This window comes from Gigantopelta aegis, chromosome 3 (genome assembly GCF_016097555.1).
Source record: "Gigantopelta aegis isolate Gae_Host chromosome 3, Gae_host_genome, whole genome shotgun sequence".
NCBI classification, from domain to species: domain Eukaryota; kingdom Metazoa; phylum Mollusca; class Gastropoda; order Neomphalida; family Peltospiridae; genus Gigantopelta; species Gigantopelta aegis.
In genome coordinates this window covers 82,853,051-82,869,267 of record NC_054701.1, presented here as the reverse complement: position 1 = coordinate 82,869,267, position 16,217 = coordinate 82,853,051, and the positions used below count along the sequence as shown (strand labels likewise).

General features: G+C 37.0%; 2 protein-coding genes across 6 annotated transcripts in view; one reads left to right on the top strand and one right to left on the bottom strand.

Annotated features, from left to right (window-relative positions):
• The window catches only part of LOC121369179 (heat shock 70 kDa protein 14-like), a 52,947-nt gene that overhangs the window by 24,769 nt on the left and 11,961 nt on the right, over nt 1–16,217 (top strand). For 3 of the 4 annotated variants that reach the window (XM_041494095.1, XM_041494094.1, XM_041494097.1), the window contains 2 exons: nt 183–311; nt 659–751. In XM_041494095.1, the coding sequence (XP_041350029.1) occupies nt 183–311; nt 659–751 (222 nt within the window). Of the gene's footprint in view, nt 1–182; nt 312–658; nt 752–1,601; nt 1,776–2,361; nt 2,421–2,584; nt 3,188–16,217 lie in introns of those variants that run through there. The other variant, XM_041494096.1, reaches the window with a different exon arrangement.
• On the bottom strand, nt 5,338–14,500 carry LOC121369178. 2 transcript variants are annotated; one of them, XM_041494092.1, is made up of 10 exons: nt 14,260–14,500; nt 13,765–13,986; nt 12,318–12,542; nt 11,881–12,105; nt 11,418–11,642; nt 10,515–10,739; nt 9,964–10,188; nt 8,849–9,073; nt 7,280–7,525; nt 5,338–5,418 (listed from the first exon to the last, which is right to left on the bottom strand). In XM_041494092.1, exons 1-9 carry the CDS (start codon nt 14,354–14,356, stop codon nt 7,311–7,313), a joined length of 1,884 nt encoding a protein of 627 aa, XP_041350026.1. In that variant the 5' UTR covers nt 14,357–14,500; the 3' UTR covers nt 5,338–5,418; nt 7,280–7,310. The 2 variants fall into 2 exon arrangements, with proteins under 2 accessions (XP_041350026.1, XP_041350027.1); XM_041494093.1 differs by lacking the exon at nt 11,418–11,642.

Below are 16,217 nucleotides of genomic sequence, written 5' to 3'. Positions count from 1 at the left end.
GACTTTTAAAAAAAAAGAAGTAAAATATATTTGTCTTATGAAACAGGATCTAATGTTTTAAAACTTTGTTTTATGTAAAACGATTAGACAGTGTAAACGTACTTTGTACAATTATTTACATTTGTTTATTTTGAAATGTCAAGTATTTTAAATGGTCGTTTGACTGTGGTTGTTTTAATCAGGTGATTCTGTGTGGGGGCGGCAGCAAGGTTCCCATCCTACAGAAGGCGATATCAGACTGCCTGCCTGGAGCCGAGTTGTTGAACTCCATCCCAGCTGACGAGGTCATCGCCATTGGTGCTGCCAAGGAGGTATTTCAAACAGAATAACGGTTTATCAAATATAGTACAGTTGTCTTAAAAACTATTTTAATCTACTTGATTTATTTTTGACAATAACTACATATTTTTAGTTAAATTTGTTATAAATACATGACACGTTCATAGTTATGTGAATTGATAAGTATTATTTTCCGATTAAAAAAATAAAAAAAAGAAGATATTTTACATTGATTAGATTAAATTAAATTTAAAAAAAAAAATTGATAGTTACATTTACTTATGTGCATTTCCTAAACTGGTGTCTTTAGTGGAATGCTCCATTGAATCTTCTTATTAGCATAGTCTAATATATAGTACAATGTCATGTTTTATTTCAGGCTGCCATATTGGTTGGTAAAGAAATTGAAGAACTTAAAGAACATGAAAATTATCTTGAAGCCAAGTGTCTGTCTAAATCCATTTATGTTAAGGTAGAGAAATTGTTATTCACTCATTTTTGTTCTGATGTTATTTTCATTTTGTTAAAATTGACATTTAACTTTGCATAGTGTTATCTGATTGGGTGATGTTAACCATTCAAACATTCATTCATTCCTGTTACCCATTGGGCTATTTCTTGTTCCAGCCAGTGCATCATGACTGGCATATCAAAGGCCATGGTATGTACTACTCTGTCTGTGGGATGGTGCATATAAAAGATCCCTTGCTGCTAATTGAAAAGAGTAGACCATGAAGTGGCTACAGCAGGTTTTCTCTCTCAATATCTGTATGGTCCTTAACCATATGTCTGATGCCATATAACCGTAAATAAAATGCATTGAGTGGTGCGTCGTTAAATAAAACATTTCCTTCCTTCATTCATTCATTCCTGTTATGGATTTATTAGTATTTTAACAATAAAATTTTATTTAGAAAACAAATCGGTCAATTCCGAGACACTTCATTTTACAGAATTATTTTGTCATATTACACATATGCTGTCTTCTCTCTCACATAGTTTTCCTTGACTTTTTTTATTTTTAGTATTACTCAAATTTTGAGCTGAAATTTTGTATAGCTTCATACTGTACAGTTAAAGATCAAGTGGTGCCAGGCGAGCATTCAAAATGTATTTTAAAATGTTTTTATTGCAAAGAAATTAATTTGCCGCTTTCTTAAAACGTTTGCATTGCATGGGTTTTGAAGTTACAAGATTTGAATATTTGCTGGACCCAGTAGGGGACATATTGCAATACTCAGAATGCTTGTTCCCCCATTATTTTTAAGCAGTGACAAACCTTCACTCCAAATGTCTCACCAATTGTGTACTTTATTAAAAAGACTTCCGATGATTCTAACACTGAAGAGTTGTCAGTTGCCCTTCCCAAGCACAGTTTGATTCCGTCACGTAAACAGCACACGTACACGTTGGCCGACAACCAGAATGCTTTCTGTCTGGAAGTCTACGAGGCAGATGATCCACCATCATTACAGACAGCCACTTTGTTAGCAAAGGTTGGTATAGTTGTTTTATGTTTTTCTTAAATGGGCAGTTCAGTTATAATGTAAACATGATTGAATTTCAGTTTCTTGAAGCAATTTTTTTGCTTCCAAAATACCTGTGAGTATTTTATTAGTTCCCAACAAATCCAACCGGAGGGAACTATTACTTTCAGCTTCATCCGTCTGTCTGTCTGTCTGTCCGTCCGTCCGACTGTTCCATATATAGTTTTTCGGATGTTGTTTTTTACAATGCCTTAGAATATTGAGCTGAAATTTTGTGTATAGCTTTATCATGTTCTGTTACAGATCAAGTTTGACTTTCATGGCGATTTATCCTTTTTTCACAGAGTTATGGCCCTTGAATTTAGGAGATATGGAATTTTTTTTAGACCTGGTAGGGGACATATAAAGCAATACTCTCAGGATGCTTATTTCAGAAGAAAAAGAAAAATCTAAAGTTTAGTTGATTTCTTATACCTTTTTTAAGTTTAGCCTATATAATAACAAACTTACTTTACTCATCTCATAGAGATTCGTAATAAGGTGGAAATGTTCGTCACTGGATGTTAAAACTTTTCCTCGTTTTATGTTTTTTCAGATTGTGATGCGCGATTTACCAACACCAAGTAGTATTCAAACAAGCTTTCACCTGAGAAGGTACAATATTTAAAATGGTTGCTTCTGTACAGTGTTTTTACAATACACAAATTGGTCTATTAACTAAACTAAAAAGTAAAGTACATTATGATTATCTGTTATGGACAAACGAAACTAAAAAGTAACTTTAAAGTACAAACTTCTTTTCTTTTATTGTTTTCCAGAGAGTGTAACCTACATGTGACCTGCCAGGAGTTATCGTCCAACAAAGAGGAGAGTGTTACTATTGGCATCAGCTGATTGTAACTGACAGATAGACGAGTTATAAAACATTATTGTTAACAAACATAAAACTGCAGCCAGTTTCACAAATCATAAGTCTAGTTTTGCACATAGAAGTTATTTGATGAAAAAGCATTCTTATAGTTTCAAACTATAAATAATATAGCACGAAATATGCATAAATCTTGAATCAGTTTCTTTTGAACTTGATCTATATTTTCTGTGTAAAATAGGTATAAAAACCCAACATGTAAATGTATGAGAGGTTTAAATTATAACTTTAAACAGAAGCGAATAATGTTTTTGAGAAATTGGACCCTGAAATACTTTTTGATCCAGGTGACTCAATGCAGTATTTATTTCACACCATATATATTTGAACATTATTATATATGAAAATCTGTCTTTCCCATCCCCTCCCAACCACCCAACCCATCCACGCCCCGGTAATTAAATTTTAAGTTATAATTTTATCAAGAAAATTAATCCACTGCTTATTGTTGGTGTATATGTTTCATTAAACATTAAAGGTAGTTTTACATTCAGTTTTTTTTTTCCTTTTGGTTTTTCTAATTGATAGATTTTGTTTTGATTTGTTTTATTTCGAGGAATTCATGACGTGTTTTGGTCTTGGTCTTGGGGTCAAGGTGGACCCATTTTTTTATTAGGGTTTTTCCCATCCCAAAAAGTACCCACAACTGGTATATCAAAAGCTGTGGTATGCACTGTCACGTCTATGGGAAAGTACGATCTGTCTAGGATCCTAGGATCAATCCCCGTCAGTGGGCCTTTTGGGCTATTTATTGCTCGAGCCAGTGCACCACGACTGGTATATCAACAGCCATGGTATGTGTTATCCTGTCTGTAGGATGGTGCATATAAAAGATCCCTTGCTACTAATGGGAAAAATGTAGCAGGTTTCATCTCTAAGACTGTCAAAATTACCATATGTTTGACATCCAATAGCCGATGTCATTAAACAAAAACAAACTTTAACTGTCTAGGATCAATCCCCATTGGGTTCCAGCCATGTACAAAAGCTGTGGTATGTGCTGTCACATCTATGGGACAGTGAATATAAAGATCCCTTGCTGCTAATGAAAAAATGTAGCAGGTTTCCTCTAAGACTATGTCAGAATTAGCAAATATTTGACATCCAATAGCTGATGATTAACTAATCAATGTGCTCTAGTGGTGTCGTTAAATGAAACAAACTTATCTGAGGTGCAGTGGTTTGTCCGATCAATCACTCTTGGTACAACCTTATGTTTTGTTTTCCATCTCTGTCAGTACCATATGATTGGTATAGAACAGCCATGATATGTGCTGTCTTGTCTGAAAATGCACATGAAATATCCCTTGCCACTATTCGGTAGGAAGAAAACATTTCCTTTTTCGCTAATGTGCACCATGTGTTAAAATAAACATCGACACCAAATACCTATAGTTTAAAATATTTATTTAAAGGAGAAATTCCAACAAAATAAAGTAACAATGTACATTTTCAGCAACACCAGAGGATATTGTGTTAAAAAATGCACATATTTTGTGATTAATATTTTTTTGTTTTATTTATGAATCTATTTGAAAGTTTGAAAACTAGAATTTCTAAGGATTATTTCACGATAAAATATGTTATATGTTTTACCTGTGTTAAAATGACTTGTATTTTATAAATAAAATATTTTTGTATTGCAATTTGTTTTGATATTAAATAATATAGTAACAGCATTTTATACTGTCTCTTTTTTTTCTATCATAATTTGAAAGGCTTCTACTTGTGCAATATTGTATATAAATAGCATTTTCTATATCACACATTTGGATATGACAAACACATACATATACACAAACTACACCTAGTCTTTATCATGAGAAAAATCAAGGGGAGAGCTCTGAAGATCACTATCTTGAAATGTGTAAGTGAGCAATCACATGAAATTCAAATAAAATGTATTAAAGGGACAGACCCTAGTTTTTAAACACAACAGCATATTTTTCACTATTAGAGCCGTTTATGATTACTTATATTTATTTTACTATTTAGATTATCCATTACCATAGAATCAAAGTGTTTCTGGTCATCCTGGTGTTTGTAGTACCAAAAATAGCATTTTTCTTATTTTTAAAAACACATGTGTTTGAGATGTAGATTGATTAGAATTCTGGTCTATATTTAAGGATCTGTCCTGTTTTAACATCACAGACTCTTCTTTCACTCTATTGTAACTCTATCCAAATGAGTTTCAGGTTTGTAAATTAAATAAACTTGGTGTCCATTTTTTACGGGTTAAAAGTAGGGTCTGCGCCTTTAAAATGTTCAATGCAAGATGATCGGTTTGCTGCTCCTAAAATAGGTCACTCGGGGTTCGTAATAGGAAGTAAAATTTAGTTTGCTGTTAAGTTTTCTTAACAGCATGACAACAGAAATATGTCCTGCCAAAAAAAATATATATGTATCGTGGTGGAAATGTGGTTTGGGATTGTGTTTGAAAAATTAGGACCTCCGAGATGAGGTTTTAGAGCATTATGGAATTAAAATATAACGACCCCAGTAGGTGCATGTGTTCGAAACCCTAGTGGTATATGGACACGTTAAACCAGTTACTAAGTAGGTGCGTATGGAGTGGAGCGGAAAGTGATCACTCGCCTTTCCTGCCTTCCTCACCCATATAACATAAATAGGAAACAACGATTAAAATAATCACTTTATTGCTGAATACTTGAGTTAGATTGAAATCTTCTGTCTTCAGGCTTCAGTTTCATAGTGTGATATCTGGGGAAAAAATATTCTAAAATGATGACTAACATTAAAAAATACCTTTTCAAAAACAGATTAATGCACTGGCATAGAAGGGGGCAGTTTATAGCAGCAGCGGTGGTTTTTATATTTTTATTCATGTATTTACATATATACTGAACAAAATAAGAAACTTCCGCTAACTTTGCTTGAACATAACTTGATGAAAACAAACCGCGGGAATAATTGTTATATATGCGTTTAAAGAGTGTTCCATGATGCATCGTTTGGTGCAAAAATCATGGCCATAGGTTAACAGAAACTGGGAGAAATTTTGACCAAGTGTGAGGGGTTAAAAATAAAAACACCCACTTAATAACTAGTATGACCACCTCTTGAATTGACCATTGCAGTGCATCGCAGACGCATAGAATTGACTAAAGTGTTGATTTCTGCCTGTGGAATATTGTTCCATTCCTGAATGAGCGCTTGACGAAGTTCGTTGACGTTAGCGGGTGGGTTGGGACGACGCCTCAATCGTCTGTCCAGACTATCCCAGGCATGCTCGATGGGGTTGAGATCAGGACTTTTAGTGGGCCAGTCACCAATGAAATCAATGTTATTTGTTAGGTGTGTTAGCAGCAGTAGCAATGGCAGTTTGGAATCGATTGCGCAAATGCGTGTTCATGATATAGCGGTCTTGACCACGTGTTGTAACACGCGGACGTCCACGATGTGGCAAGTCGTTGGTGCTTCCTGTCGTTCGAAATCTTACGCGAAGATTTCATATCGCTCGAGTAGAACTCCCAACATGCCTTGCAATGTCTTCTGTCGACATGCCAGCATCAAGCATGCCAATCGCCCGTTCGCGTAAATTATTGGGTATTCTTGGCATACTAAAAATATTACAATGTGAAAAACGTTAATTTTTTTTACAAATTTTTAAGCGTTTTCGTTCACTTGACAACAATGTCAGTAAGACAAGTAAAAGAAATTGACCGAATACTACACGGGACATGTCGATCCATGCATGCATGTGCAAATTGAATTTCACGTTGTCGACGATTAACAGTGCAAAAATAATCGATAAAATTCATGAATCCTGATAATACAGCTCAAGGCTAATACTACCTATATAATTTCATTACACAATGAATTCTTTAACACAACAAATACTATATGTACAAATCGGAAGTTTCTTTTTTTCTGCAGTATATATGTGTGTGCGTGCCCCCCTCCCCCCCCCCCCCCATCCCCTCCCGCAACACACTTTTTGGCACCTTCCTACGTCCGTGTAATGGATTACTGAATGAACATGCAGCTAAACTGGGGAGCGAGAACAAAATTATAAAGTTTATTTATTGAAGATGAGAGCTTGCTTGCCTTAGGATTAGCCTGTGTGGATGTGCTATTAAACAAATTCTCTATCTCTGTGTCTGTCTCTCACTGTCTGTGTGTGTCTCTCTCTCTCTCTCTCTCTCTCTCTCTCTCTCTCTCTCTCTCTCTCTCTCTCTCTCTCTCTCTCTCTCTCTCTCTCTCTCTCTCTCTCTCTCTCTCTCTCTCTCCCCGTCTCTGTATGTCTGTCTTGTCTGAATATTATTTATATAATATAATTATCACCAATAGCCTCACAACACCATGATACTTTAATTTTAGCAAGTATAACTAAATGATATCGATGAATGGTGCACGACAGTTAGCAAATTAATGTGAATAGACAGGAAATTGAAGCTTTAATGAAAATTATTTATATTATATAATTCATCACCAACAGTCTCACAACACCATGATAATAGATTTTAAATAAAGTATAACTAAATGATATCGAAGAATGGCGTGCAACAATAAGAAAATTACGGAAACCGGACACGAAATTGCAATTTTTAAAGCAAATTACCAGGCGTTTTCTCGTTTTGATGATCGTCTGTTCACAGCGCGTGGACGAGTTGAGAGACGATGTTGCTCATGGCGCCCTTAACTTCCTTGATGCTGTCAGTGAGAGCAGCGTGGGCCGCGGGGGCGATGTGCTTCACGTCGCTGATCAGTTTGCTCACTTTACTAAACGCACTGATAATATCGAACGCTTTTCCCAGTGATGTTCCCTTCGTAACACTTGCAAGGAGGTCGCTTAAAGAACGTCTTCCTGCAATGACAGTTCCAAATGTTTACCAGACTGTCAAAGGTCTAGGGCACATAAGGTCAAAAAATCAAGGTTAAGGTGACATATTAAGAACTGTTGCAAAATTATTTTATGTCTAGTGGTTTGAGGCATCATTTTCTCAGTTGTTACAATAATAAAATTGTATTTTGTGGGTGGTGACTTTACATTGTAAAGTACACAAAATACCGCTTGTCCCTTCTGACACTTGTCCAAGGTGCAAAGAGTCACAGGATCAAACACCCTCACTAGACTTGTGCCCCCCCCCCCCCCCCCCTTACATCCTAACCAGAGTTCCGTGACTGGAACATCACAGGATGTGGTATGTATTTTTCTGTACATGGATTTACATATAAAAGATCCCTTGTCGCTTTATTGTTGAGTAGCCTATGTTGATGAAAAAGATATCTATTGATCAAATGTCAAAATAACCAGGGCTTTATCCAGGCAGTCTGTTGTACTGAACATGGGGCCCCTTCTCAAAAAATAGTGGCACTAAAAATTCCCAATTTGACATTTAAATATTTTTTAATTGTGTCTGCTTTAATAAATTAAGTTAACAATGGTGCATTGCATCATTCAGTGGCTTAAAGGGACATACCCTAGTCTTTAAACACTAAGGCATATTTTTTACTACTTAGATGTTATTGTTTAGATTATCAATTTCCGTACATTCGAAGTGTTTTTGGTAATCCTGGTGTTTTTAATATCACAAAATGCATTTCTCATATTTTTTAAAAACACACGTGCGTCTGAGAAGTAACAGTTATGGAGTCGAGTAACAGATTTTTATTTTTATTTTTAGACGGTATTTCACCATTTTAAAGTCACTGACTCTTTGTTTCACTCAATTTATCCAAATGTGTTACAGGTGTGTAGGTTAACCAAACTTAGTGTTAATTTTCACGGGTTGAAACTAGGGTCTGTCCCTTTAAACATTTTACTAATTGTGAATAAATTTCGATAATTTTCCCAAACTCATGATAAGACATGGAACCGTGGCGAAATATAATGGATAAATCCCTAGTAACCATCATGGTCTATGTTAGTCTCCAAATAGTCATAGTTTAAAATTTGCCGAAGTGTCAAACAAATATGAAAAAAATGAGTCTTATACCCTGTACCAGCTTAGAAAATATGCATATGCCTAAAAATGTAGCGGGTTTCCTCTTATGACAGCGTGTGAGAATTACCAAATGTCTGAAATCCAGTACCCGATAATTAATTAATCAATGTGTTCTAGTAGTGTCGTTAAACGAAACAAACTTTATATATAAAAGTGATTCCAAAAACTGGTTTAATACATACCCAAATTGGATTCGATTTCTCCGGTGAGTTTTGAAGTGATGTTGTTCATGCTATCCTTGATGGCTTTGATGCTGCCGGTCAGAGCTTTGTGTGCGGCGGGGGCAATATTCTTCAAGTCTTTGATGAATTTGCTGATTTTCCCAAAGGCGTTGATCACATCAAATGCAGCCCCCAATTTGGTACCCTTGGTGGCACTGGCAAGAAAGTCTGCTAGACCCCGTTTTCCTGCAGTGATACAATAAGCAGCAAGGCAAGAACAAAGTAATGTAAGACTATTAATATTTAACTTGGTTTACATGTCGGATGTTTAACATGTTCTGTACTTAGTCTCAAAGCTAATAATAATAAATATAGACAATACTGATTTAGTCAAAGTTTTACCAAAAGCGCTGATGATATCAAATGCAGCCCCCAGTTTGGTACCCTTGGTGGCACTGGCAAGAAAGTCTGCTAGTCCCCGTTTTCCTGTTACAATTCAACAAATAATGACTTTATTTCATAATGTAGGCCTATACATAACAGGAGCCGGACGTATCCCAGTGGTAAAGCGGTCGTCTGTTGCGCGGTCTGTCTAGGATATCCCCGTCGGTGGACTCTTTGGGCTGTTTCTTTTTCCAGACATTACACCACGACTGGTATATCAAAGTCCGTGATATGTAGTATCCTGTCTGTGGGATGGTGCATATAACAGATCCCTTGCTACTAATGGAAACATGTAGCCGGTTTTCTCTCTAAGACTATATATCAAAATTACCAAATGTTTGGCATCCAATAGTCGATCATTAATAAATCAATGAGCTCTAGTGGTGGTGTAAAAAAATTGTTTTAATTCATATTTTATTCTGATAATGAGGAATAGAAATCATTTTAAACATGACAAAATGTTGTACATTTATTTCTTCTGTACTCTTTATGCACCCAGTCGCGTTAAAAGTTAATAATGTATAATTGTAATCTATAGGCAAGTATACTGTTTTATTATGTGCTGTACTTATCAGGTTAACCCAGTGGAACCAGATACGATTTTAATATGATATTATGAAAACAATTATTTAATTTTTACAAAATTATTTTAAATATATAGATGTGTTAATGGTTTGCCAGCTATTACAAACCTAAATTGGATTCGATTTCTCCGGTGAGTTTTGAAGTGATGTTGTTCATGCTATCCTTGATGGCTTTGATGCTGCCGGTCAGGGCTTTGTGTGCGGCGGGGGCAATATTCTTCAAGTCTTTGATGAACTTGCTGATTTTCCCAAAGGCGTTGATCACATCAAATGCAGCCCCCAATTTGGTACCCTTGGTGGCACTGGCAAGAAAGTCTGCTAGACCCCGTTTTCCTGCAGTGATACAATAAGCAGCAAGGCATGAACAAAGTAATGTAAGACTATTAATATTTTACTTGGTTTACATGTCGGATGTTTAACATGTTCTGTATTTTGTCTCAAAGCTGATAATAATAAATATAGACAATACTGATTTAGTCAAAGTTTTATTAAAAACGTCACTGTGATGAAAGGTATAGTGTTATTGTGTTCTTTCTGGTGGTTCTTTTTTAATTATTATTATTTTAAAAAATACTCCTTTATTTAAAAAGAAATATCAATTGCACCATTCTGCAGAATGTATGGGTTTTGATGAACTTCTTTCCAACTATGATACATACCTAGATTGGATTCGATTTCTCCGGTGAGTTTTGAAGTGATGTTGTTCATGCTATCCTTGATGGCTTTGATGCTACCGGTCAGAGCTTTGTGTGCGGCGGGGGCAATATTCTTCAAGTCTTTGATGAACTTGCTCACTTTACCAAAAGCGCTGATGATATCAAAAGCAGCCCCCAATTTGGTTCCCTTGGTGGCACTGGCAAGAAAGTCTGCTAGTCCCCGTTTTCCTATGGTGATTTAAGAAGCATCAAGGCTTTGATTAAAAATTATAACACTAAAAAATAGACCAAAAGCTCACAAGCCATTATATTTAATTTTTAATTTTAGTAACAAACTACAGATGTCATGTTTACTAATTAGTTTAGTTTATGTGTTCTATTTTTGTCTCTCCGTTTGAAGTTAAAAGGCAACATATAGGTAGCACATTATATTTACGATGGCAACGGTGGTGACAGCTTCAATGTTTGCATTTAGCTCCATCATTAACTTTTCACATTTAAGTCTATTGTTCACAAATTGTAAGTCTTGCCAATTAACAGTACTGTTTATGAATATTAGATTAATAAAATATGGGTTACCCTACAGTAAGCGTATAGTTTCACATTAAATTTGTTCAACTCCGTGCATGTTATTTGTTGGGTTTGTTTTTGTTTTTTTAAATTAAAGTAATATATTCTAATTATATGGACAATATTGGTTTTACTTTGGAGGTTAATGTAATGAAATGTACGATATTAATCTGATTTTGCAAACTATTACATTTCAAACCAACATAGATATGTAATACTTTTTAATTTCACAATTTGGCTGAATGTATGGATTTTGATAATGATCTTGCCAGATAGGTTACTACTAAAATGGATTCTGTTTCCTCGTTTAGTTAATTTTCTGTTGATATTACAAACCTAAATTGGATTCGATTTCTCCAGTGAGTTTTGAAGTGATGTTGTTCATGCTATCCTTGATGGCTTTGATGCTGCTGGTCAGAGCTTCGTGTGCGGCGGGGGCAACATTCTTCAAGTCTTTGATGAACTTGCTCACTTTACCAAAAGCGCTGATGATATCAAATGCAGCCCCCAATTTGGTACCCTTGGTGGCACTGGCAAGAAAGTCTCCTAATCCCCGTTTTCCTGTTGTAATTAAAAAACCAACAAAATATCAAAATGAAATGTGAATCTGTTCATAATCTTTTATTCTGAAGAACCATCACTATTTTTTAAGTTTTCCAAACCACTGTTTCTCTACTAGCTTTTTATGTATTTTAGTCTCTTCCAAAGTAAGTCATGGTAAAACAGAGACAAAATTTAATGATAAACGCACGAAATGTTAAAAAATGCATCGATTAATGTTTGGCAAGCTCTTACATACCCAGATTGGATTCGATTTCTCCGGTGAGTTTTGAAGTGATGTTGTTCATGCTATCCTTGATGGCTTTGATGCTGCCGGTCAGAGCTTTGTGGGCGGCGGGGGCAATATTCTTCAAGTCTTTGATAAACTTGCTGATTTTCCCAAAGGCGTTGATCACATCAAATGCAGCCCCCAATTTGGTACCCTTGGTGGCACTGGCAAGAAAGTCTGATAGTCCCCGTTTTCCTATAAAAAGTCAACAAACAACACTACACTAGGAATTAAATATCGTCTGGTTATAGTGTATTCTGATACGGTCCACTAAAGATTAATTCAAGTCCTTTAGCTATTGGGTGTTTTTAAAAATGTTTTTAACACAGAAAAATGTGTTAATTGTACAAATTGGTTTAATGTGTGTTTCCATTTAGTTAACGTTTTCCCCTGCTTATATTACATACCCAAATTGGATTCGATTTCTCCGGTGAGTTTTGAAGTGATGGTGTTCATGCTATCCTTGATGTCTTTGATGCTGCCGGTCAGAGCTTTGTGTGCGGCGGGGGCAATATTCTTCAAGTCTTTGATGAATTTGCTCACTTTACCAAAGGCGTTTATCACATCAAATGCTGCCCCCAATTTGGTACCCTTGGTGGCACTTGCAAGAAAGTCTGCCAGACCTCGCTTTTCTGTTTTAATCAACGAGCAAAATTGTATCAATGAAATAACCAGTTACGTCACATAATGAAAAAAAAAGGAGGCGGGGGTTGGGGGGTACATGTTTGTGGCGTATTTTTAATAATCATAATAAAACAAAAATAAAATATGAATATGAATAAAATACATCTAGGATATGAGAACCTACCGATCAGGGTTAAACTATGGACGCCATACTTTGACCTAATTTTATATAGGGAAGTGCATATAAAAGATAATTTGATAATACAAATAAAGTCTGGTAGCTCCAGTAGGTTCATTGTTTCATTAATTAGACCTATACTAGTAACACGTAATAATTCAACTAACTTAAATGTGGAACTATTCATTTTTCATTCTGGTAAATCTATTTGCGCCAAAAGGGGACCGATGAAAAGGTATAGGTATAATACTCATTAAAAAATAGTAATAATGTTTGGTTGGTTGGTTTCTTTTGTGTTTGTTTGTTGTTGTTTCGACTTTTTGTTGTTTTTGTTGTGTTTTTTAAATTGGACGAAATGGATATTAATATATATATATATATGAGTTTTGAAGGCAACCACTGGAAGAGCCAAAGTAGGATAGTAGGATATTACATCTGATTTATTGTTAGAAATCGATATACTATACACAAATCATACCGGGGGGGGGGGGGGGGGGGGCATAACCAAACCTTGGAAGGATTGTTTGTAGTTGGAACTGTAAATATGTGTCGGCCCAGTTACACGTGTAAGTAAAACTGAATCTTAACAACAAAACTGTATTCCATAATTAAAATCTCTGAACACGGTAGAGTTGAAAGGACGTTAGGCATGAACTACTATAAGATGCTCGTCCTTAGGATGACCGCCACTCCTCTAGGAGATACGCAACAGGATGTTTTATCCGTCTTGCACCGCCCGAAGGAGGACTGCCACTCCCAAGACTAGTTTCGAAAATTCAAACTTGCACAGGATAGAGCTCAATGGGATATATACAGCTGTGATGACATCACTCGTGAATCAGTGATGATATCAGGTGTTCACGAAAGTTTAGCATATCCTTCCCCACTGGTGGCATCTGTCATAAGCACAGTTGTCATGTGCAGGATTATCACCACACAGAGGAAAACACCCTAACACCGGGCATTGTATTAAATTCTACACAGAGTCGGTAGGAGGTCTATTCACTGTGTGAAATGTTCTATGAAGACGTATAAGCCTTATTGTTTAATACTTAGGCCAGACACGACGTCTCGGGCGAGGTGGGAGACGATGCTCTTTATGCTTCCTTTGATGTCTTTGATGCTGTCGGTGAGCGCGGTGTGAGCAGTGGGGGCGATGTGTTTCAGGTCCTCGATTAACTTGCTCACTTTCCCAAACGCGTCGATCACCTCAAACGCAGCCCCAAGTTTGGTGCCCTTGGTGGCACTTGCAAGAAAGTCTCCAAGACTTCTTTCTAGAAAATTAAATGTAAATAATTAATAGTTTCATATACTTACCTTTTGTGACACCAATAGTATTTTTGTGTTTGGGTGTCGTTAAACATTAATTCATTAATTCGTAAATAATTAATTGAAAATTAAAATGCTTTTGTTCACATTGACATTAAAGTGTGTGTGTGTGTGTGTGTGTGTGTGTTTGTGCGTGTGTGTGTGTGTGAATGTGTCTTTGTGCGTGTGTGTGTCTTTGTTTTTTGTGTGAGCTTATTGTTATCAACGTGAGTACTCACCATTGTGAGCTGCTGCTGCAGCAATGATAACTGCTAGTACCAGGATCTTCATTGTAATCCTGCATTGAAACAAAAACATCATGGTCGAAACATGCATCAGTTTTAAACATATTGGTAGTTAAAACATTCACAAGTTTTAAACATCAGCAGTCAAAACATGCACCAGTATTAAACATATTGGTAGTTAAAACATTCACAAGTTTTAAACATCAGCTGTCAAAACATGCACCAGTATTAAACATATTGGTAGTCAAAATACACTCAAGTTTTAAATATCGGCAGTCGAAACATGCACCAGTATTAAACATACTGGTAGTCAAAATATTTACAAGTTTTAAACATTAGCGGATGCACTAGTATTAAACATCAGCGGTTAAAACACGTACCAGTATTAAACGTATTGATAGTCAAAATATTCACAAGTCATGGTCGAAAAATACACCAGAATTTATAATATATATATTACTACTCAAAAGAATTTAAGGGTCAAAAATGTATAACCAAATAAGTTTCAGAGTGTATTAGATTGATGATGTAAACTACACCAACAATTTAATTTATTGTTCCATATTTACAAAAAAACACAAATAAACGTCACTGTATACAAGAAAGTCACATGACATGCTGTCAAAGTTGAAGGTTGTCAAACATGGATTTTACACATTAGAACATTCGTTTAATAGTGTGTGAATCCATCCCTGGCGCGAATACACTCGACACATCGTTGCCTCATGCTGTTGATCGGACGTCTGAAGAACTCTTGGGGAATGGCCTGCCACTCTGCCATAAGAAGTTGACCCAGATCATGAAGGTTGGCCGGAGGGGCATGGTTATCCCGAACTCTCCTGCCTAATTCGTCCCAGGCGTGCTCTATTGGGGCCAAGTCAGGCGAATATGCTGGCCAATCCATCCTGGCGATACCTTGTTGTCTGAGAAAGTCCGTTACCACCCTGGCGCGGTGGGGTCTGGCATTGTCATCCTGCAGAACTGCCCCGCCGCCAATCTGCTGAAGGCCTGGGAGAACCAACGGCCGGATAATCTCATTCAGATAGCGGATTCCATTCAGATTGCCATCCACCACATAGAGGGGGGTCCTGTGGTGGATAGAGATGCCGCCCCACACCATGACGCTGCCACCACCGAAACGGTGACGTTGTCTAACGTTAACGTCAGCGAAGCCCTCCCCAGGACGTCTGTAGACACGAACCCGACCGTCGTTGAACTGGAGACTAAACCTGGACTCATCAGTGAACATCACTCGACCCCACTGAACACGTTGCCACCGCAGATGAAGTGTGCACCAGTGACGTCTGGCCGTTCTGTGACGTGGTAGGAGTGGTGGTCGAACAGCCTGGCGACGGCAGCGTAGATTATTGGCTCTCAGACGATTGCGTATGGTTTGATCAGACACTCGAGTTCCAGTCGCAGTCCGCAGATTGTCACGTAATCGGCGTGCAGTGGTTGTGCGTTGACGTAGAGCCATATTGGTGATGTAGCGGTCCTCTCTATTTGTAGTGCTTCGGGGTCTTCCCGAACGTGGACGATTTGGAACAGAATTCGTTGCTTGGTACCGTTGCCACAGTCGGCCAACGACACTCTGACTGACACCAAGTCTCAGAGCAACATTTCTTTGCGTATTGCCATCCTGAAGCCAAGCAATAGCCCTTCCTCGATCTTCGATAGTCAGTTGACGTCGTACCATTGTCGAATTTGGAGTGTGCACCGTACACGAACGCAAGCTCCAATTATACGGAAATTCAGCATTGGGAACATGGAATACACATGCAAAGCGTGCAAATGAAGCACTTTGTGAAAAAGCAAGTTATGTGCACTTAGCAGACCTTTCGCTTTCGCCCTAATTTACGTGCAAATGTAAGCATGTTTTCGCCATTAGAACTAGTCGACAGTGTCAATGACAGTGGATTTTAATTCATTTGTGGGTTGCTTAGACCCACTTT